This window comes from Tamandua tetradactyla, chromosome 3 (assembly GCF_023851605.1).
Source record: "Tamandua tetradactyla isolate mTamTet1 chromosome 3, mTamTet1.pri, whole genome shotgun sequence".
NCBI classification, from domain to species: Eukaryota; Metazoa; Chordata; class Mammalia; order Pilosa; family Myrmecophagidae; genus Tamandua; species Tamandua tetradactyla.
The window spans coordinates 48,598,258-48,620,894 of record NC_135329.1 but is presented as its reverse complement, the minus strand read 5'-3'; the positions used below and the strand labels follow the sequence as shown (position 1 = coordinate 48,620,894).

Sequence of the window (22,637 nt, the reverse complement as noted above, 5' to 3'; positions counted from 1 at the left end):
CACTGTGATGGGCATATAAGATTATAAGTCATAATCATAACAGGCTTAAAAAACTGTGTCTAGTCAATATCAAATTAATGTCACGATTAATTGGTCAAATGAAATGCCAGTGAAATTATGTTCATTGACAGCGGATATGGATCACTGGGGCCTATTGGCCAGGAAATATTAATTGAGTATTCACTCTTCTTAATTATTTTTATATAAAAAATATAAAATTTTGCTCACATTATGAGCCCTCAAATAACAAAGGCTAGTTTTTTATGGCCAAATTTCTTCAACTCCATGGGATGCTTCACACCAAAAATGCAAAAAATACCAACAAAGCTTTATTCCAGGTCATACTTGAAGCCAAGATGAAGAAGCATAAACCTGAGAAAGCCAAAACATTTTCAGACATCTTACTATTAAAACAGACTACACAAACATAACAATTGCATCTTTGAAGAATAGGCTATGAAACCTAATATAGTAAATAACTCTTCTGGGAAATTCTATGCTAACCAGCATAGTTCAGTGGAGAGACAATGCTTAACTTTTGATATCATTCAAAACTGGATTCAAATCCGAGGTCTGTCACTTCCTAACTGTGCAATATTGATAAGTTACTTAATCTTTCCAAGACTCATACTTCTCTAAATCTCTGGAATGGGGGTATTAATATCTACCTTAAAGAGTGAACGTAAAAACAAAAGGATGACATTTCTGAAAGGTACTAACAGAGTGCCTGGTACATCATTAAGTCCTCAATAAATATGAGTTTGTTTTCTCCAGCCCTTCCCTTCCCTATTTTATGACATCAATATTTGAGTATGAGAATAGAGGTTTGATTATTCTGTATCATCTTCTTTCACCAGATATCCTAACTCAGATATCTATAGATGAGATGGTTTGCCATTAATACCAATAGCCTTGCTTGCATTGAGAAAGATACATTGGTTCAGACTAAGAAATTAAATGTTTCTGACTGATAGTGAATTACTGATACACATTAAAGCTCCTAGAGCATGACAAATCAGTAAGGCTTAGATGACAAATGCCAGCAGTGAGTCTGCAAAAGGTATTCAAGTGACATTACAAAATCAATGCAGTCGAAATGCCTGTGTCATTTCATATTTCTATTAAAATATGGCATTCAAGTTTTAACAGTAACATAATAATACCTTATCCTCTACTCTCCCAAATGTAAACAAATGATCTTCTTCTTACCCCTGTTTGTTTAATCCTCCAGGAAAAATATCTTCTCTACTGTTGCTTCTACACTCAGAACATAGTCATACTCTGCTACCAAAGCAAATAAATAGTGTCTATTCTCTTCATTTTGAAAGTTTTACCTACTTATCTACACACAGATGGGACGGTATACCTTTTACTAAAGCCTGCCTCTAAATACAAAAAAAAAAAAAGTTAAGAAAATAAGGAAGGAAAAAATAATTTTAATGGAATTATACTCTTTGACTGTTTTGGATCACACAGTCCTTTGATGTTTTTTTAAAAACCTGAACAAACTTCCTGAGGACCCACATCCTTTCCCACTAACACCCCTTCTCAAGGTGGTCAAAGAACGAGGGAACAACTCTGAGCAGCTCCAACACCTCTCACAAGCCCTCCTGGAGTCATTTGTCCTGCTCCTTGAACTCAGAAGCTTGGAAGCTGCAGGGTAGATTTGCGAGTAGAAAATGATTACTTGTGAGGCTGTTTGAATCCCCCAGTTTATTTATAGCTCTGGAGTACTCAGAATCAGAATAGACTCAAACTTGATATTCTAAATTTATGACACAACCTCCTGCCTAGGGCCAACGTTTAAAAATAAGAAACCACCTTGAAAAAAAATCTAGAGATGGAATTATGAAAAAAAATTCTCCAAAGTCTATTTCTTAGCTACATGAATTGTATATTTAAAGTAAATTTTGTTTTCCAAATAGACATATTTTATGTAGAAGATTGCTCCGGTAATTTCAGACAGTACCACAGAAGCATGCTTTCTTTGTTAACGATGTACTAAAATGTCTGGATAGGAAAAAGAGTAAACAAACAGAGAAACCACACAACTAACAGTCACCTGGCTTCTGCTGCCATCTATAGAGCATATATTGTAGGCATTCTTATTTGCCCCAACAAAACATGGTATTTACACAACCCTGACTAACCACAAAAGGAAATGTCTATAGTGTCTATTAAAATGGAACCACCTACACACCTGCTGCCACATATCACGTCCCCTGACTCTCCTCTAAAAATATACCTTGAAACTTGCTGGAAAAAAAGTTTCTAAGTTTGTGACTGGAAGTACAATAAAAAAGTAATTAGGACAAGTACAGAAGCCATTAAAATTACTCATGGAATTTTCTGGCACACAAAAAACTTAATCTGCAGTAAAGCCTGTCTAGAAAGAACATATTAGTTTCTAATTCTTTGCTTGTTTGTGTTCTCAAACCGACTTGTGACCCTAGATCCTTCCCCCACACTAACCATTCTCAATTTGTTAGTAAGATAAAGAGGTGCCATCGGCCCAAGCCACTAAATACAAAATGAAAATAAAATTAACTCACCTTGTAATCTTCAAAATTAGGGGTATCATATATCTCTCCATCTTCTTTAATTACCTCAGCTGATATCTAGAGATAAAATATGTCTTGTTTTAAATTTAGTCATATTCAACCCATACCAATCTCCTTAAAAAAGCAGAGAGCATATAAATTAGTGTAACTTTCCAGACAACTTCTTTCTGTAGGCAGAGTTGAAATAATCACTGAAGTTTTTTCACAGTAGTCATTTTAAATACAGGACTGGGTATGCGCCATATTTTACCTTTGGTCTTACCAACAAAATGCCAACCTGATGAACAAAATTGTCAGAGAAATCTTTAAGGGGAAATAGTGTAAATCCCTTTCCTGTGAAAAGAGTGGCTCGATCATGCCAGATGCCTTTGGTCAGTAGCTAACAAATGACTTCACAATTTTGGTAACACTTGGGGACCCCAAGCAGAACACAGTATTCTCTCTGTTTAAGAGGACTCCACAGCCTGCTGATCTCACTCCTTATTTATTATTTCCCAATTTTTAGACTTCCTGAAGAAGGCAAATAGCTGTCTTTAATGGTGCCCAGGAACCTCTCTGTACTCTTAGGAACACTCATGCAGTTTTCAAGGAAAGAGAAAAGACTCACAAAGAGTCTACATCAATTTTATTTCTGTATCTGTCAGGATAGCCTGGTTATGCTGCAATAACAAACAAACCAAGTGCATATACTACATACCCATTATGGGTTGGCAATGGGGATTGCAGTCCAACATAATCACTCAGGAAACCAGACTGATAGAAGTTCAAACTCAATATGTTTCCACAATCTCAAAGGCAGAGAGCAGGGAGTGTGGCAAATCACATCTGGCACTGAGAGCTCCTGTTGGGAAGTATTACTCATTGCCTCCACTCACATTTCATTGATGAAGGCAAAGCACATGGCCAAGCCCAAGTTAAAATGGATGTAGAGGTACAATAGCACCATGTGGCCAAAGTGAAAGAAATGACATTAGTGAAAAGCCCTCATGACTCCACAATTACTGCTAACTAAATAACCCCTGAACTGGCTAGAACCATGTTCTGTAGCTATGTAGAATCGTAGGTAAATATTCCAACAGAGACAATTTGATTAACTCAGACTTCAGTTATTCAACTTTTCTGAATATTCAGAATAAGATTGCTTTAGTTTCCTAGCTGCCAAAGCAAATACCTTACAATGGATTGGCTTAAGAAATTGGAATTTATAGGCTTGGAGTTTTGAGGCTAAGAAAAGTGCAAAATCAAGGCATCATCACGGCAATGCTTTCTCACAGAAGACTGTGGCATTCTGGGGTTGGCTGTGGGCAACTGTTGGTCCTTGGCTCCTCTATCACATGGCAATGCATGGCAAGCCTCTCCTGGCTTCTCCCTCCTCTTCCAGGTTCCCTTAGCATTCAGCTTCTGGCTGTTCCATCTGCCTTTTTCCTTTTTTTTCTGTCTTACTTTACTCTGCTTATAAAGGACTCTAGTAATCTGGATTAAAATCCAACCTGATTCATTTGGGCCACACCTTAACTGAAGTAACATCTTGAAGAGATTCTATTTATAATGGGTCCATGCCTACAAGAATAGATTAAGAGCATGTTTTGGGGGGGTACCTAGCTCCAAACCAGCACAGTCCACCCTCTGGCCCCCAAAAGACATATTTTTTCCACATGAAAATACATTCATTCCATTATAACTTCCCAAAAGCTTTAAGTCATTTCAGTAACAATGTTAAGTACAAAATCTCATCAAAATCTGTTAGGAATATGGTCTGTTCTGGGACAAAATTCCCCTCTGTCTGTTGACATGTTAAGCCTATAGAACAAGTGATCTGCTTCCGATATACAATGAAGGAACAGGCATAGGATAAACAAACATTCCCATTCCAGAAAAGAGAAATTGGAAGGAAAACAAAGATCACTGGTTACCCTTTCAAGTGCTTGCTCAGTGACCTTGTTCTCTCTGAGCGCTAAGTGAAGGCCCCACACTCTCCAAGCACTGGAGGGGCAGTACTCTTCCTGCACAATGGGGCACAAGACATGCCCCCTCCAAGCATGGACCTGCTCTGTCCACACACATGGGTGGGCCAACTCTCTTGGCCCAAGGAGATCTCTTCATCCCAGACTTGGCTTTCATATTTCTGCTCTTGAAGTCATTCCTCCTTCAATTCATCCTATCCCTGCCTCTTTCAGTCTAGGCTGGCAGGGATTCTGCTCATACAAATTTTGCAAAACCCTTGTCAGTTCTGTGTGCATGTCACAGGGATCCAAATTATCAGACAGGAGGACTTTCCAAGGGTCTTTCCTGCCTAACTGTATTTCCAATCCTGACTTCTACTGAAATGGTTGACTGAATCCGTGTTCAGTTAAACCCTCACATGAAACCCTATTCTCCAGGGATTTGCTTTCTAAAAACCCAGGGAGGTCCCTAACAGAGGAGCTTCTGGCCCTAATTTCAGCAAATACTCTCTGGTACAATTTTCCAAGTAATTGATGTCTGCTTTCTTTGTGCTTAAGAATTCATTTATCAGCTTATCCCCTTCCTCTTGCATTTCAGTATAGGCTACGAGGAGAAACCAGGCTGCACCTTTCACACACAACATGGAAATCTCCTCAGTTAAATATCCAAGTTCGTCGCTTATAAATCCCACTCTCAATCTGATGTCATAATATAATTTTTCAAATTCTCAGCCATTTTATAAACAAGGATCATCTTTCTTTCCATTTCCAGAAACACAATTATCATTTCCTTCTAAAGCCTTATGGCTTGTACCTTTAACATCCACATTTCTAGCAACAGACTCTTCAAAGCAACGTAAGCTTTTTCTATCAAGTGCCTTACAATTCTTCCAGCCTCCACTCGTTACTCAATTCCAAAGACATTTCCACATTTTTAGGTATTTATAATAGCAGCATCTCATTCTCAGTACCAAAAACTGTTTTCATTTTCTAGCCACCAAAAATACCTTATAAATGGGCTGACTTAAACAACAGGAATTTATTGGTTTGTGACTCTGAGGCTAGGAGAAGTCCAAAATCTGGGTGTCATGAAAGGCTATCATTTTTCCCTGAAGACTGTGTGGCATTTTGGGGCTAAATGCTCGCGATCCTTCATCCTTGGATTTTCTGCCATGTGGCAATGCACATGGCAGCCTCTCCTGCCTTTTTCCCCTCTTCCATGTTCTGCTGATGTTCAGCTTCTGGCTGCTTCCCTCTGACTTATTTTTTCTATCTTAATTTCACCCTGCTTTTAAAGGACTCTAGTAACCCGCATTAAAATCCAGCCTGGTTCATTTGGGCCACATCTTAACTGATGTAACATCTCGAAGAGATCTTATTTATAATGGGTCTGTACCCACAAGAATATATTAGGTTTAAGAATATGTTTTTGGGGGATAGATAGCTCTAAACCAGCACAAAGACTTTATGAGCTTTACTTTTTATCATTTATACAGGAAAGGAATCAGATTAATAAAACTGTGTGTGCAATTCAAACCACCTAAAAGAATAAACTCTTCAAAAGCACATACTATTTTAAAGGAAAATTGACGCAATGCCTAGCATTGATTCATTCCTTTTTTCAACAAATATATATAGAACACCCACCAAATTTTATTCTTCCATGCTAGAACATAGAATAGTAACAGTAAATATAGCCAAATATGGCCCTTGTGATGGTTAATTTCATATGTCATCTTGGCTAGGTTAGGGTGTCCAGTTGTTGGGTCAAACAAGCACTAGCCTGATTATTACTATGATGGTATTTCATGGATTTAAATAATTAGTCAGTTGATTGCATCTAAAGCTAATTATATCTACAATCAACAAAGGAGGTTGCCTTCAACCATGAGAAAAGTCCCATCCAATCAGTTGGAGGCCTTAAGAAAAGAACTGATGATTTCAGCAGTCAGAAAGAATTTCCAGCTCTACTTCAGGTAGTCAGCTTCTGCTGGGGAACTGAAACCTCAATGGAGTTCCCAAATTGCAATCTGCCTTATGGAATTTGGATTTGCTGATCCCCATGGTAATGTGAGCCAATTTCTATAATAAATCTTATAATATTTAATACATATATATATATATATTATATATCTCCTGTCGTTTCTATTTCGCTTGAGAACCCTGACTCATACAGACCTCAAGAAGATTAAGAGTCTTTTGGGGAAGTCAAATCTTAATTAAGTACTTACATACTCACACATATACACACACACATATATAAAACCACAACTATGATAAGTGCTATAAAGAGAAGTACACAGGGCCACGGTGGCTCAGCAGGCAACAATGCTTGCCTGCCATGCCTGAGGACCCGGGTTCATTTCCCGGTGCCTGCCCATGTAAAAAAATAAATAAATAAATAAAAAAGAGAAGTACACAAAGCTAAAACAGCATATGATAGAAAGATCTAACATCTATGGGTCACCAGGAAGGGCTTCCTCTAGTAAGTTACTGCTAATTTGGAATCTGCAAGATAAGAAAATGTTGATCAGAAAAGAAAAGAGTATCCCAGACAAAGGGAATACTATGCGCATACTCTTGTTGAGGAGGGAGCACTGAGCTTCACAGGTACTGGCCATGGTCTCAGTACAGGGAACAAAGTTAACAGCAGTAATCTAATCAAAAGATTACAATACTTAGCACTAGAATAACACGGATGTAGAAGGAGAGGAATAGATAGATTCCAGACATGTTTAGGGGAAAACATTGACAGAACTTGAAATGGTCTGGATATGGAAAGGCTGAAAAGGAAAAGTCTCAAAAAATAATTCTTATGTTTCTGTTTTGTCTTACTAGATGGATGGTGGTCTCTTTCATTCACTGAAGTAGGAAAACCAGGAAGAGAGCAAGGTTTGAGGATGGCAGGAAAGGGAGACCATGAATCATGTTCTCATTTTTCTAAGCTTCAGTAACTTAAAATACCTAATGGGTGATCTAAAAATCAGTAGTTGTATATGTGTGTCTGGAGCTCAGAGAGGAAACTTGCCTAGATATTGAAGCCATATAATATAGAATTTTGCCCAGGGAAAAAGGCGAGAGCAAAACAGTTGTTGTTTCAACACTTAATGGCCAGAGGATCAGAAGTTGAAAATGAGTGGTCAGAGAGATAGAAAGAAAATCAGGGGATGGGTTGTCTTGCCAAAGAAAGAGAGTTTTTAAGAAAAAGAGAAGAGCCAGCAAAGTCAATTGATCCTGAAGGTCAACTATGATGAGAACTGAAAAATCTGTTGGATATGGTGACATGAAGTTCAAGAACTGCGTCAGTGCCATTATTGACAGAAGCCAGAAGAAGCAAATGAGGGGGAAGGGGAGATAGAGAGGGGGAGTGTAGACTACTCCTTCCAAAGGTCAGCTCTGCAAATGAGGGGAGCGATAGGTGTTCCTCAAAGAGGAATGAGTCCAAGGAAGGGTTTGTGTTTGTTTTTGTTTTAAACAAGAAATTTCAGCATGTTTAAAAACTAGCCAGCAATATTCAAGTGCAGGGAGAATTTGAATGCACACACACAAAAAGAAATGACTGATAGCATCAGATACCTGAGAGGGTCTGAGGGGCAGGACCCAAAGAACAGGTGGAAGGATTAGCCTTAGGTGGGAGAATGGACACTTCAATCATGTAGAGGGAAAAGACAGATGCAGATTCTAAAGTCACATAGTAGACACTCATAGCTACCTATCTCATGCCATTCTTTAACTTTTTCCTTGCTAAAAAAAAAAAGAACAAGAAACCCAATTTTTTTCTGGTGTTTGCTAATCATATAATTCAGAGGGATCCCCTTTCCAGATACTAAAAGTAAGCAATAGTCACAGTGGCTAAAGCTTCGTTGTCTTTCCCTAGCTAGTGGTAAGAATCAGACATAGGCATATGGTGGATTCTGGAAAAGACCAGAAAGTCTTAGGAAGGACTCTTAGGAAAGACTTTTCTCATTATTTAAAAAAGGCACATGGTTTTTAAAAAATGGTTTCTCTGTTCTTCTGCTCCACAATATGTCTGAATATGCTTCCCAGAACTAAGGCAATCATCTGGGAACTATGAAAACACAAGCTTGAGGACAAATGTCAATATACTGAGGAAAGCAGGTGGAAAGTTGGACAAATGGAAAGATCTGTCCCAAATTGCATCATGGAGCCTCTGAGCTGGCCAACTCTGGAGCCACTCACCCTCCAACCTTCTAATACATGATAGGAAAAATGTACCTTATTGTTTGAGCCACTTCTGTTTGGGTTTTCTGTTATTTACAGCTAAAAAGATCCTAACAGCTCTAGTAATTAAACTTTTTAATTTGTTCATTAAAATAAGGACCTTTCTTAGCTTAGTTTCAGTTACTCTATGTACCTTGAAAGTGCTAAAGATTTGAAGCTTCATTACGTTTTTTCCAATTAAGCAATAAAGAGATTAAACAAATTTATATGAACTTTCTCCCAGTTAATCCAAATTATTTTGGTTTTACTTTAGTTAGTGACTTACTCTTAACTCTCTCTCTGAAGTGGAATGCATTAAACACTAAGTGCAGCTTAAGGTGTATTGCTGTCGTCACTACTCAAGAATCTAAGTAAAAACACTCTCTTCTTAGACTGTGTCTTTGGGACTCTCTGAAAATAACTGAATTTCCATAGAAGGCAGAACTGGACCCAAATTTTTGTGATTATCCTCTTCATGTATCAGCTGGAGACCTGGGATTTATGCAATGTACTTACTCACCCTGGAGAAAGACAGAGTAACCTTGATCTACTAAAATAGAATTGGCTCTGTACAGGATAAATTCTAAACTACTCCCCACTAAGAAAGGAATCAAAGACCAGAGTCCTGGGGTAAAAACAGTCTGTAATTCTAGGTATTATTTTGCCTTTTTAAGGTATTTACAAAACAAATATAATTTATCTCTGGCAGAAGGCATTACTTTCACAGCAAATATATGTCTCAAATCAGACAGAATTTCAATATCAATACTTTCATCTATGTATGTCATTATCCTTTAAGAATACAAGCATTAAAAATTTTCTTTAGCATTAGCGTATAATAACGTGGGACTTTAAAATAAAAAGCTAATGTAAAAATTCATCTCTCTCAAAGAGTAAAAGCTCACAAAGTGACTGTCACTGTGATGGCCTTACAGTCTCCACTATCTCCAGAGTAAGCTTTGCTGATAAAAACCTTGGGGAGAAGGGGCAGAAAAGGATGGTGAAAAGATACTGTATTTGCTACCAAAGCCAAAGAGAAACAACTGGTTGAAAATAAATGAAAACCCAAAAAGGTAATGCAGCCTATGAAAAAAAGAGAAGTGAAATTAAAGATCAATCACAACCAATGTTATAACAGATGACCACCAAAAATACATTTTCTCTGTAAGAACCATGTTACATCAGTTTCAATGTCTCGCCTGCTTTTCCTTTGCATTCATTATATTCCCACAAACTAAGCTTTCTGTGCTATTCACTAACCACTCAGTTCAGGATAAATAGTTCAATGTAACAGAGAATAATTAACTTCAGGTGCAGCTTCTCTAACAGAGCACCTTGATCTTAATTCTCTCATGAAACAAAGAGGGACATTGAGGGAATTCTGTGAGGTTCTCAAGATCAAATTTGTTCTACAAGAATGGATGTTACTACCAGGAATCCAGGAATATAACAATGAAGCTTCCAACATGTGCAGGTAAAAGAGGGGCTTTGCAGAAATCAACTGCAAATGTAAAAGGTCACATTTGAATCAGGTGGTAGACCAAGTGACTGTAGTTGGAAGATGTAAAATGTGACATGCATATTTTAAAATATGTATTATTCTATTCATAAGTTAAAAACAAAACAATTGGAAGGCAGAACCAGAGAAATGAAATCATTTCCGGAATCAGAGCATAAAGTCAAAATGCATGATTAGTCATCATTTTTGATGTTTTAGGAAAGCCAATTCCCAAAGCAACTATTGAGTTCTCTGTAATAGCTAAGTTTCTAACACACCTAACCCCACATTTTCAACCTCACTATCCTCTCTTCTCTGCACAGCTACAAGAAGTTCTTGAAGTGACTTAAAAGTATTGGAAGGAAACTTCTAGATATTGGTTTTAGAATAAAGGGAAGGCAATGGTTAAAGAGGCGATAGTGTTACCACACACAAAAAAGCTGATACCACATCATGTTTTCCTGCTCCACATGACCACCTTTTCCCCTCCCTCATGACAAAGAAAGCTCTTGGATAACTGTAAGTTGCAGGTCCTAATGTGTTTCATGGAATTCTAGGAAGGAAGATGGTCCATGGGTAAATAAATGAGTTAACCAACACCTTAACAATTACTTGTAACTCTAAGACATCTCTGAAACCTTTCAGATGCTAATGTGCTCTGTGATTCTTCAAGTCAGAGGGTATAAAAGGCAGTGCTTCCCAAATTTAATTGACCACAGAAGACACAGAACTCACTTTGGGCAAAACCCAACTTCAATTTAAACTGATTGTGCCTTTTATCAGTTTATCCAACCACATGGGATTTCCTTACATACCATTCAACCTGATTTAATAAACATTTGCTGAACTCCTGATATGTGTCAGGACATTTCTCCTACCCCAGGTGTGCTCTGTCATGCATCAAGTTTCCTTTACCAACACTCAACTCTCTCCAGCTCCCCTCATTTCTGGCACACCAGGCAGCAGCAGTTCTTTCCCTTCCCCTGAGGGGCCTTTTCTCACCTGATCACACAGCAGACATGGGGATATGAATCAGAGGGAAAACTGCTAAACCAGCTTACACTTAAGAAGTCTTTATGCCAATAGATGTAGTCATAGTTGGGGGTCTCTGTCTCCCTCTCCTTCCAAGTGGCAGAACATACTTTAATATTGTCACCTGACTACTGGAAAGCCTCAGTTCACTGAGATGCCAGCCCCATGTTGCTTGAAGAAAGATATTTAGAAAGCAACACAATCAGCATTTTTCTCTTTCTTAAAATCCTCTCCTCTGGAAAAAAATAATTCTTTCCTCTGTTGGCCGATGTAGCACTGTGCCCTGGTTCTGCTCTTCTCTCTGACCACCTTCCCGTACCCTTACTCACTCTTCTTCCTCTAAATAGTCCTAAAATCTTGGAGTTTCTCAGAGTTCCATGTTAGACCCTCTTTCTTCATCTCACTACATACTGAGCTGGGATAACGTAACTCAGTCCACAGGCTCAAATACAATGGTCATCAAGTATCTAGCAACTTAAACTTACGAATATGTTTATTGTACACAAATAATTATGGCAATAATATAACAAATGCTTTAATATTTATATACTAGTATAGCAAACACAAGATTTCATTTGTATTTAAAACTTGTGCAACACTTTTAGTTTACAATTCAGGAAGCACACAAAAATGTATCAGAAGCAAGGATAAATTTGGCATAAAATTATCTACCTAAAATATTTTCGTTTCTTTATTACTTTCAAATTGTTAAATGAACAATAAAATAGTTCAACTATCAGCATGGATTTAAAGAGAAATTCAAATCTTTTGGTCATTTTTTGTCATGTCAAGGAAAAGAGTAAATAATAGTACTTGTAATTTAGAAAATATTACATGCTCAAAATATGAACGAAAAGGGAAAGCTGGTACATTAAAACATATTCTGTAAGATCTTTTAAATATACCACAGGAATGAAAAATAACAGGAGTTAAAAATAAAGTGACACAGTGTGCCAAGCTCCAACCAACAGTATTCCTGAAAAGCTTAAAGAATACCCTGGGATCTAGCTAAGACTCTATAAAAGTTTTTCTGAGTAAGTTTGTTTTTTCAGAAACTTAAGGCCTCTAGATTGTCTCTATGCCAGATTAGCCCTGAAAGCCAGAGGTGCCAGTTTCTCCAAGAACATCCACCAGTTTCATTCCTCTACCCCATAAAATCAACATACTTTTCAGCATGAAGAAATTGAAATGGTCATTTTCCAGATATCCCTGAATGCTGAGGGAATGATTAAATGAGAGGAAGAAAGCATAACTGAGAAATTAGGATTTAACAAATTATTATGACTACTGACTCATTATATAGATATTTCTTTTTAGTTCCTGTGTATTAGAATAGCCAGAAGGAAATACCTGAAGCTGTTGAACTATAATCTAGTAGTCTTGGCCTTTGATAATGATTGTATTACTATTATATGGTGTGCTGGTTTGAAAGGATGTATGGCCCCTAGAAAAGCCATGTTTTAATCAAAACCCCATTTCATAAAGACAGAATAATCCCTATTTAATACTATATGTTTGAATCTGTAATTTGATAATTTCCCTGGAGATATAGCCCAATCAAGAGTGACTGTTAAACTGGATTGGGGAGAGGAGTCTCCACCCATTTGAGTGGGTCTTGATTAGTTTCTGAAGTCCTATAAAAGAGGGAACATTTTGGAGAATAGAGATTTTGGAGAGAGCAGAGAATGCTGCAGCACCACGAAGCAGAGTTCATGAGCCAGTGACCTTTGGAGATAAAGAAGGAAAACGCCTCCCAGGGATCTTCATGAAACCAGAAGCCAAGAGGGAAAGCTAGCAGGTGATACCATGTTCGCCAAGTGACCTTCTAGCTTAGAGAGAAGCCCTGACTGTGTTCACCATGTGCCTTCTCACTTGAGAGAGAAATCCTGAACTTCATTAGCCTTCTTAAGCCAAGGTATCTTTCCCTGGATGCCTTATTTTGGACATTTCTATAGACTTGTTTTAATTGAGACATTTTCTCAGCCTTAAAACTGTAAACTAGCAACTTATTAAATTCCCCTTTTTAAAAGCCATTCTGTTTCTGGTAGCTAGCAAACTAGAAAATATGGCTTTCATTGTATGACAATGTGATTGTAAAAAAGCTTATGACTGACACTCCCTTTATCCAGTGTATGGGTAGATGAATAATAAAATTAAGACAAAACTAATAATAATATGAGGGATAAGGGTTATATGTTGTTTTGGTTTTCTTTTTTATTTTTATTTCTTTTTTGGAGTAATGAAGTGTTCTAAAATTAATTGTGATGATAATTGCATAACTCTTTGATGATACTATGACCCACTGATTGCATACTTTGCATAGAATACATCTCAATAAAATTGTGTTAAAAATTTTTAAAAATAGATAAATAAAGTGACAAGATTAAGAGTGATTGATTACTGAGAAAAGAATAGAAAGGCTCATACAAGTACTTTATGATTAGAAGAGCAGTGTTGGTACTTAGTCTATTTCAAAGGTATTTTTAAATTACATAAGTAATTAAATTTATTGCTGATAAACATAAAACTATATTGAATCAAAACATCTGCACAAGTATAGCACTGAGAAGGAAAAAGTTTACCAGACTTTTATTCAAAAAATACTTAGGGCTTAATTTCATAGTATGGTGGCTTGAAGCTATATGTATCCCCAAAAACACATGTTCATAAATTTAGTCCTTTCCTGTGGGTGTGAACCTATTGTAAGTAGGACCACTTGATGAAGCTACTTCAGTAAAGATAGTGTAGCCATGAGCAGTGTTGGTACTTAGTCTATTTAAAAGGTATAAAAATGGGACTCAAATGCTAATATTGACCTTTTATGGAACATAAATTCTTTCCTCAAAGACTAACAGCTGTGAATGTACTTTTAGTGCCTTCACATAAATACAGAAGATAAAATCATGCTACTGTAGAAAGAATATGAATTTTAGAGCTCAGCCTACACAATCTCTCCTTTGCATAGATGAAGAATTGAGGCTGGAGAGATCTGGAGACTTGTTGAGGAACACAATAGTGGCAGAGCTGGGACTGGAACCCAGGCTTTCTGACTCAACTCATCCACTACTCAGGGCTCTTCCTTCTTCTAACTTCAGCCTCATTCCTCTGCCAACAAAAAGTACCACACAGCACCAATACCTTCTCCACCCACATCCTCATTCTCTTTCCTCTGTGCTCCTTTCCCTTCACCCATGCTCTGTTCTCCACCACCACCTCATTTAGTTCCTTCCATTTTCCTCAAGACCCTTCTTAGGACTGCACGCCCACTCCTCTGTGGAGCCAGAAGGGAGGACACTGTAACTGAGTGTCCAATATGTACCAAGCACTGCACTAGGAACTCCCATGTTCACTACACCTTAGTCCACACACAAATCTGCAAGGTCGCTATCATCCTCATTTTATAGATGAGGAAACTGAGGTGTGGAGGTTAGAAACCTAGAAAGTTGTAGACCCATGATTCATAACCATGACTTCTCATTTATCCAATCATTCAGTCATACCCCAAATGATTACTAGAGACCTTCCACATACAAAGCATTCTGCTAGGTTCTGGGGTTATAACAGTGAGCAAAGCAGACAAGTCCCTTTTTTATGGAGCTCCTAGTTTAGTGTGGGAAAGGGATGTTAGTCACACAATCACAAAGCTAAATTTTCAGTCACAAACTGCGTTAAATATTATGAAGGTTTCTTAGCAGGGGAACCTGTTAGGGGGAGAGTTGGGCAGGAAGGAAAATGCTCAATATAGGATCTGAAGGATGAAGGGTAGCTAACTGGAAAGGATATATAATGTTCTAGGAACTGACAGAAGCTAGGGAGAACTTTGAGGGGAAAGGAGATTGAGGGTAGGACTGAAAAGGCAGATGGGAGCTGACGAAGCAGAATTAAGGTCTGAAAGTAAGGGGTCCACCAATGCTTGGTAGTCCTAGTTGCTGGCTCAAACTGAAGAAGGTAGCTGAGAATAGTAGTCCCAATTCCCCTGATATTTCAAAGTATGAACAGCACCTGATCAATAGGCACCTCCACTTGTATGTCTTGGTCCTCTTTTACATCTGGTGCCCCTTGGGTTTCTGTGTTGGGAGTTCGTGCTTTATATACATCACCTTCTGAAGGGAAATAAAGTGGACAGGCTTTTAAAACAAATTGGAGTGAACTGTACATTTTCTAAGCAAATCAAAGTTACAAGAGTGAGCAAAACTTGGCATCCTCTTAGCTTCCTGTGTCATCAAGAAGACCATATAGTCTGTGATTTACACTCCCATTCTTGTTTTTCTTGCTTCAGTAGAGGTATTCAGCTCAGTGGGCCTTGGCTTCTGCTGTTTCTATGCATGTGTCTGTTTCCATACAAGGTCATGGGCTTCTCCTTCTCACTATCTACCTTTCTTCTCTATAATCAGTCACAGGACTTGAATTATATTATTAAGCATCTATAATACATAATAATGAGATAAGATTTTTGAAAAGTGCCTAATTCAGAGCCTGATAAAAGCATCCTCAAAATTAGGAATAGAAGCAGTAGCAGTGGTGATAGTATTATATTGGAAATTATTTCATTTTAAAATAAATTCCGAGGTTTAATCTTTTAAATGTAGCTCATACTCAAACAGTAAGCCTAACCACACCAGACGGCTTTTATTTTATGTTTCATTCAGAAGACTGCTGTTTTCTATGTCATTGTTCCTTGAAGGAAAATATGTTCAGCCCTGGTGTACACATGGTCTATAGTATTAATTTTAAATTCTCTATTTACCTTGGCGGGCTTCCTATTTAAAGACTCTTATTGCCTTCAGCAATGGAATTTTGTTTCTCTGCTGTCCCTACACTACCCTAAGAGCTAGACACTTTTACAAAAAATAAGATGGCTACAAGTCAAGAAATAGTTTGGCAAAAAAAATTATCTGGGAAAAAATATGCTCTTAACAAGGTAGCATTTTTGGTTGCCTATGGCAAAATGAAATTTCGTATTACCTGCACCACGTGTTATTAAAGGTTCTCTCATGGGCACTTTCTTTCTTCCTTTGGCGTAATAAACAGAATCCTGGGTTTGAAGTGGTGCACCTTCATTTATACGAGGTTCTTTGCCTTTGACATTCTCCTAAAGTAAAAATTAAGAATAAAAAGGACATATTAGAAACAGTGGAACAACATCAAGTCTTATCAGTTATTCTGAATAATATCAGGAAAGAAGGACAAGGTTATGTAGGTTAAACAATGGGATGGAATTCAGATCCCTCAGAAGAAGCTTCCCTCATAGTACAGTCAGTATTACTCTATACTTCACTTCTGCAAAGTGGCAATAATAATTCTACCATTCCTTCCCTCCCAGGGACATGGCAGGAGGAAGACATGGTATCAGAGGAGGGAAGGTCAATTCATCCTACCTGTAGGTGGTCATCTAATACCTGACAAGATAACGGAACTGCATTAGGGAAATAAGCATGTTAAAGGTGGCTCTTTAGAGACACTTTTTAAAGCCTAATAAAACTTGTTTCAACAAAAATAACAAAACTATTCCTGCTGGAGCCTCTGAGTAGGATGAGTATTTCTGATAAAATTTCAGCATGCAGCAGGTTTTCTTTGGGCTACAATAAAGAGGAACTCAGATTTTTTTTTAAAAGCTATAGAGAGCTTATAACAAAGCATAACCAGATCACAGTGTAGAGATGAAATAATTCTTACCCTTCCAGTTCTATTCCATAAACTATATATTACAAGCTTACTCTTCTATTTTGCCCTTATAGAATTATTTGGAAATGAATACAGGCAAAAGTGCATAAATAGACATTTCTTTCAGGGTCTCTATGTCACTTAAGAAACTGTCAAACTAAAAATACCAACACTGTACCATTAAGAGACTGTAAATGATGAAAACCACTAATTTTTTCCTGGTGGAAATTTAACTGTGAAAGTAGTCCTTCAGCCTTAATAAAGAGATCAAGAAAATTTTTGTATTTTAAGGACTTTCCCTACAAGGTGGGATCATTTTCATAAGTATAAGAAACAAGATCATGGCAGAATTAATTTTAGATTCAAAAAGTGGTACATGGATACTTCTGTTTTGGAGAGAGCAGGTTAGAATTCTGAAAATCCAGTTGATTCTTATTTGTTGCAATACAGTTGTGCTGGTTTGAAACTGCTATGTACCCTCCAGAAAAGCCATGCTCTTTTAATCCAGTCTTGTGAGTACAGACCTATTGTTGGGTGGGACCTTTTGATTAGGTTGTTTTCACGGAGATGTGACACTGCCCATTCAAGGTGGGTCTTACATGCTTACTGGAATCCGTTAAGGGAAAGACATTTTGGAGAGGGTTCAGAGCCTAGAGAGTTTAGAGAAGCTAACAAAGAAAATGCCTCAGGAGAATCCAGAAGGATCCACAGAAGCTGAGAAAGCCATTTTGAAACCAACCTAGGAGAGAAGGACCAGAAGACATTATCATGTGCCTTCTCATGCAACAGAAGAACCCCAGACGCAATTGGCCTTTCTTCAGTGAAGGTATTCTCCTGTTGACACCTTAGTTTGGTCATTTTGGCTTAGAACTATAAATTTGTAAACCCCCTTTAGAAAAGCCAACCCCTATCTGGCATATTGCATTCTGGCAGCTTTAGCAAATTGCAACAGATTTTGGTACCAGAGAAGTGGGGTGCTACTGAGTTTGCAAATACTAAACATATTAGAATTACTTTTTAAATAGATAAGGGGAAGATTCTAGAAGAATTGTGAGGAGTTTAATAGGAAAGGCCTAGAATGCTTTGAAGAGACTATTGGTAGAAATATGGACTCTAAAGGTACTTCCAATGAGGACTTAGTCAGAAATAATGAATGAATGTGTCATTGCAAACTGGGAGAAAGGTGACCTTTTTTTTAAAGTGGCAGAATTTGTCAAAATTGAGTATGGGTGCTGGATGGAAGGTAGAATTTAAAAGTGATGAGCTTGGATATCTGGCTGAGGAAATTTCCAAACTAAATGTGGAAAATCCACCTGGCTTCTCTTGCAGCTTATAGTAAAATGTGAGAATAAAGGGATAAGCTTATAACTGAACTCTTGAGTACAAAGAAATCAGAAACTGATGGTCTGAAAATCTCTGGGCTTCCAGGAACTGAGACCCCAGAGGATAGTACCTCATATGAGGATCTAACCAGACATAGAATCAGTCAGCCATGTCAGGACAAGCTAGGGTTGGAGATGGAGTCACCCAGAAAGGATTTGTGGAAATTCCTATTGTGTGACAATTTTAACCCCTGTATGCTGCATGCCAAGCCAACAATTTTTTTGTGTGATCTGTCTGAACAGAACCACTGCCAATCTGAACTAAAAGGGATAAATTGAAGGAAAAATATGACTTCAAAGGTAGAACTATGAAGCTAAGGTTTAGAGCCAAGAAACTTGGGTCCAAGAGCACAGACCCACTCATGGGTGGGTGAGTGTGCCTCAGAGGCAGAGGGCAGGCCTTCCACCTAGATGTTCAGGAAGAGTTTTGGTGTCCCAGGCCACAGAGAGGGTGGAGCACATTTCTGAGTGATTAAAGAGAGTCTAGCCACCACTCCACTGTTTGAAGGGGTTGAGAATATGCCCCAGAGATGGCAGAGAGTCCTAATGCCACCAAGCTGCTTGAGGAGGGTGGAGCCAAGAGTAAAGTGGTCTCTCTAATGCTCCCCAATGTAGCAACCTTCATCTCAGTGTTTGGAGAGAAAAGAGCCACTGCATAAACCCTTAGAAAGGGTGGGACTGCCACTCTCTCAAGTCCTGAGGATAAAATATCATTCTATAAATGATTTTCAGACCTTAAAAATCTAATGGAGTTTGCTCTGCAGGTTTTTGGAAGTGTTTGGGTCCAGTGACCCCTGTTTTTCTTCCAATTTCTCACTTTGGAAAAGTGAGCATTTATCCCTATGATTATCCTTCCTTTGTATATTGGAAATAGATAACTTGTTCTAAGTTTCACATGTTCACAGCCAGAGGAGAATTTTGCTTTAGGACAGATCATGCCTGTAGCTGATTTTGATGAGACTTTGTACTGTGATATTGTGATGGGATGAATGTATTTTGTATATGAAAAGAGCATGTCTTTGGGGGATCCAGAGGTGGAATGTGCTGGTTTGAAACAGTTATGTACCACAAAGAAACCATGTTCTTTTAATCCAATCTTGTGGAGCACACCTATTGTTGGCTGGGCTTCTTTGATTAGGTTATTTCCATGGAGATGTTACCCCACCCATTCAAAGCTGGTCTTATGCACTTAAAGACATCCTTTCAGAGAGCAGAGCTGAGAGAAGCTAAGAAAGAAAATGCTCCAGGGGAAGCCACAGGAGCTAAGCCATTTTGAAACCAACCCAGGAGAGAAGGGTTAGCAGACATCACCATGTGCCTTCCCATGTGACAGAAGAACTCCAGATGCCATCAGCCTTTCTTCAGTGTTGGTATTCTCTCACTGATGCCTTAGTTAAGACACTTTTATGGCTTTGGAACTGTAAATTTGTAATCTTTAAATCCCCTTTGGAAAAGTCAACCTCTATCTGGTATATTGCATTCTGACACTTCAGCAACCCAAAAACACAAAGTATGTAAAAGCACATTCTGGAAAGACAGTCTCTCAATAACATTAGTTAAATAAAAATTAGTTTTCCTATACAATGAAAATATATTTAGGTTGCACAAAAGCAGGCATATGTAAACATACTCTCACATTAACTTAGTGTGTCTTTCTGTGCAGGTGTACTCTCTACCTCATGAATAGTTCTGCTGGAAGCCACTCAACTATTCAATTTTTAATTGATAGCCAGAAGATGCAGGAGGATGGCAGGTTGAAGAGTGGGTATAATGACATTCAAACCAATGATACTTTTTACTCTCATGCCCTTATCTATGCACATTAAGAAAATGCAAGTTTTTAAAAGTACACACCTTCTTTTTATGAAACCCAGTGAATGGTAATAACAGCATTATTTGGACTCTTGTCAAATCTTGACTCAAACAGCACCTTTTTAGAGAGAACTTCCCTGATCACTCCTAATTTCTATCATTTTCATATTTTTCCAATAACATTTGATGTAATTAATAGAAAATTTATTTACAATGCTCAGTATTTATCTTTAACATTAGAATCTCCATGAAAGTTGGGATGTTTGTCTGTGCGTTTGTCCCCTAATGAATTCCCAGAGTTTAGAACAGGGCCTGGCATACGGTAGATACTTGACAATATTTGTTGAATAAATAAGGGAAAAACAACAATTCAAATTTGATCACTCCTTATCTTCAAACACCTTCAATTTTAGGCTGATATTCAAATGCCTTAACTTAATACAGAGGCCTTCATTATCTAAATAACCCCCAATGACCTTCATAGCCCCATTTCCCATCCCAAACTCACACATACCTTTCACTGAAAGCATGCCGACATCATTCTTTTCTACCTGCAGCCCACCTCCACCTAAATTCTCTTGCTCCCCTTCTTCCTAGCTACTACTGCTCATACTTCAAAACCAGCTCAAGCAGCAACTCAAAGTTCCCTTCAATGTGTTCCAATAATACATTGCATATTTCTACATATTGGGCCCAGACCACAGGCCTTTTCATTTATATAATCCCAGTGCTAACTAAACACAAAGGAGGCTCTCAATATGTACATTTGTTGAATTAATTAAACATAACAGTTGCTCAATAAATCTTTGCTGATCTAATGAAGTGATTAGGAAGATGTGGAAGAAGTAGGAAAAGAGTAGAAAATCTCATGTTCTTCAGACAAGGAAAGGTGAAAGCTTGATGGGAATCATTTTTGCTGGTCAAGAAACTTTTTCTATATCTTAGATACATTCTTATCTATTTTTTTCTGAAGAATTTAAGAGTAGGTTGCACATGCCATGCACTTTTGCCTTTTAGCTTCTTAGTACTTAATACTAAAGCAACCTTCATTTAATACTTCTGTGTTTTCTAAAAACAAAGACGGTCTCTTACACAATCACAGGATGGTTACCAAATTCAGGAAATTAATCTTGATAAAATACTTGTATCTAATCTACCATTCATATTCAAATTTTGACAATGGCTCCAATAATCCTTCATAGCATTTTTCCATTAAGTAAAGATCCGTCCAGGATCATACACATCACACTGAGCTCTCTTGTCTCTTTAGTCCCCTTTAATCTGGAATAGTTCTTCATATTTTCTTTGTCTTTCATGACACTGGCATTTTAAAAAATATTTTTATTGACAAATCTTCACAAACACACATTCCAAACACAATGTACAATCAATAGTTCAAAATATCATCACATAGTTATGTATTCATCACCATGCTCATTTTTTTAGAATACTTGCATCACTCCAGGAAAGGAAATAAAAAGAAAAAAGAAAAAAACTCATACTTACCATACCCCTACCCCTCCCTCTTCTTGATCACTAGTATTTCCATCTATCTAAATTATTTTATCCTTTGTTCCCCCTATTATTTATTTATTTTTATCCATATTTTTTTACGTATCTGTCCATACCCTGGATAAAAGGAGCATCAGACCCGAGGTTTTCACAATCACACAGTCACATTCCGAAAATTATATCTGTATTCAATGGTCTTCAAGAATCAAGGCTACTGGAATACAATTCAACAGTTTCAGATACCTCCCTCCAGCCACTGCAATATACCATAAACTAAAAAGGGATATTTACATGATGCATAAGAATAGCCTCCAGGATAATCTCTCAAATCTGTTTGAAATCTCTGAGGGACTGTGACTTTATTTTGACTCATTTCTCTCTGCCCCCTTTTGGTCAAGAAGGCTTTCTCAATCCCATGAGTCCTGACTCATCTGGAGATTTCAGTCCCACATTGCCAGGGAGATTTACAACCTAGGAGTCATGTCCCATGTAGTAGGGAGGGCATTGAGTTCACCTGCTGAGTTAGCTTAGAGAGAGAGAGAGGTCAAATTTGAATAACAGGAAAGGTTCTCTGGGGGTGACTCTTAGGCCTAATTTTAAGTAGGTTTAACATATCCCTTGCATGGATAAGTTTCATAGGGGCAAACTACAAGAACAAGGGCTAGCCTATTGATTTGGTTGTCTCCACTGCTTGGGAAAACATCAGAAATTCTCCAAATGAGGAAGATGAATATTTTTCTCCTTTCTCCCAAGTTCCCCAAGGGGACTTCGCAAATACTTCTTTATTCACAGCCCAAATTACTCTAATATATTGAGCATCACACTAACCTGGACAAACCAACAGAATCTCACACCCTCTTCAAGATTCCATGTACTTATGGTGTTCAACTAAACTAACCATAAAGTTAAATTAAGAAATACACTACCCAAAGCATAAATTTTGCACCAAATAAATATCTCCCCCTTTGGTCTCACACAGAGGTTGAAGTTTTAAAATAGGGATGATATCATC

The 22,637-nt window shown here is 37.8% G+C and overlaps 1 protein-coding gene across 1 annotated transcript in view; it reads right to left on the bottom strand.

Moving 5' to 3' along the window:
- Nucleotides 1-22,637, bottom strand: part of DCDC2C (doublecortin domain containing 2C) — a 192,784-nt gene that overhangs the window by 70,521 nt on the left and 99,626 nt on the right. The window contains exons 8-10 of the mRNA XM_077153093.1: nucleotides 16,221-16,347; nucleotides 15,258-15,358; nucleotides 2,553-2,618 (exon numbers count right to left, since the gene is read on the bottom strand). Of these exons, the coding sequence (XP_077009208.1) occupies nucleotides 2,553-2,618; nucleotides 15,258-15,358; nucleotides 16,221-16,347 (294 nt within the window). The remainder of the gene's footprint in view (nucleotides 1-2,552; nucleotides 2,619-15,257; nucleotides 15,359-16,220; nucleotides 16,348-22,637) is intronic.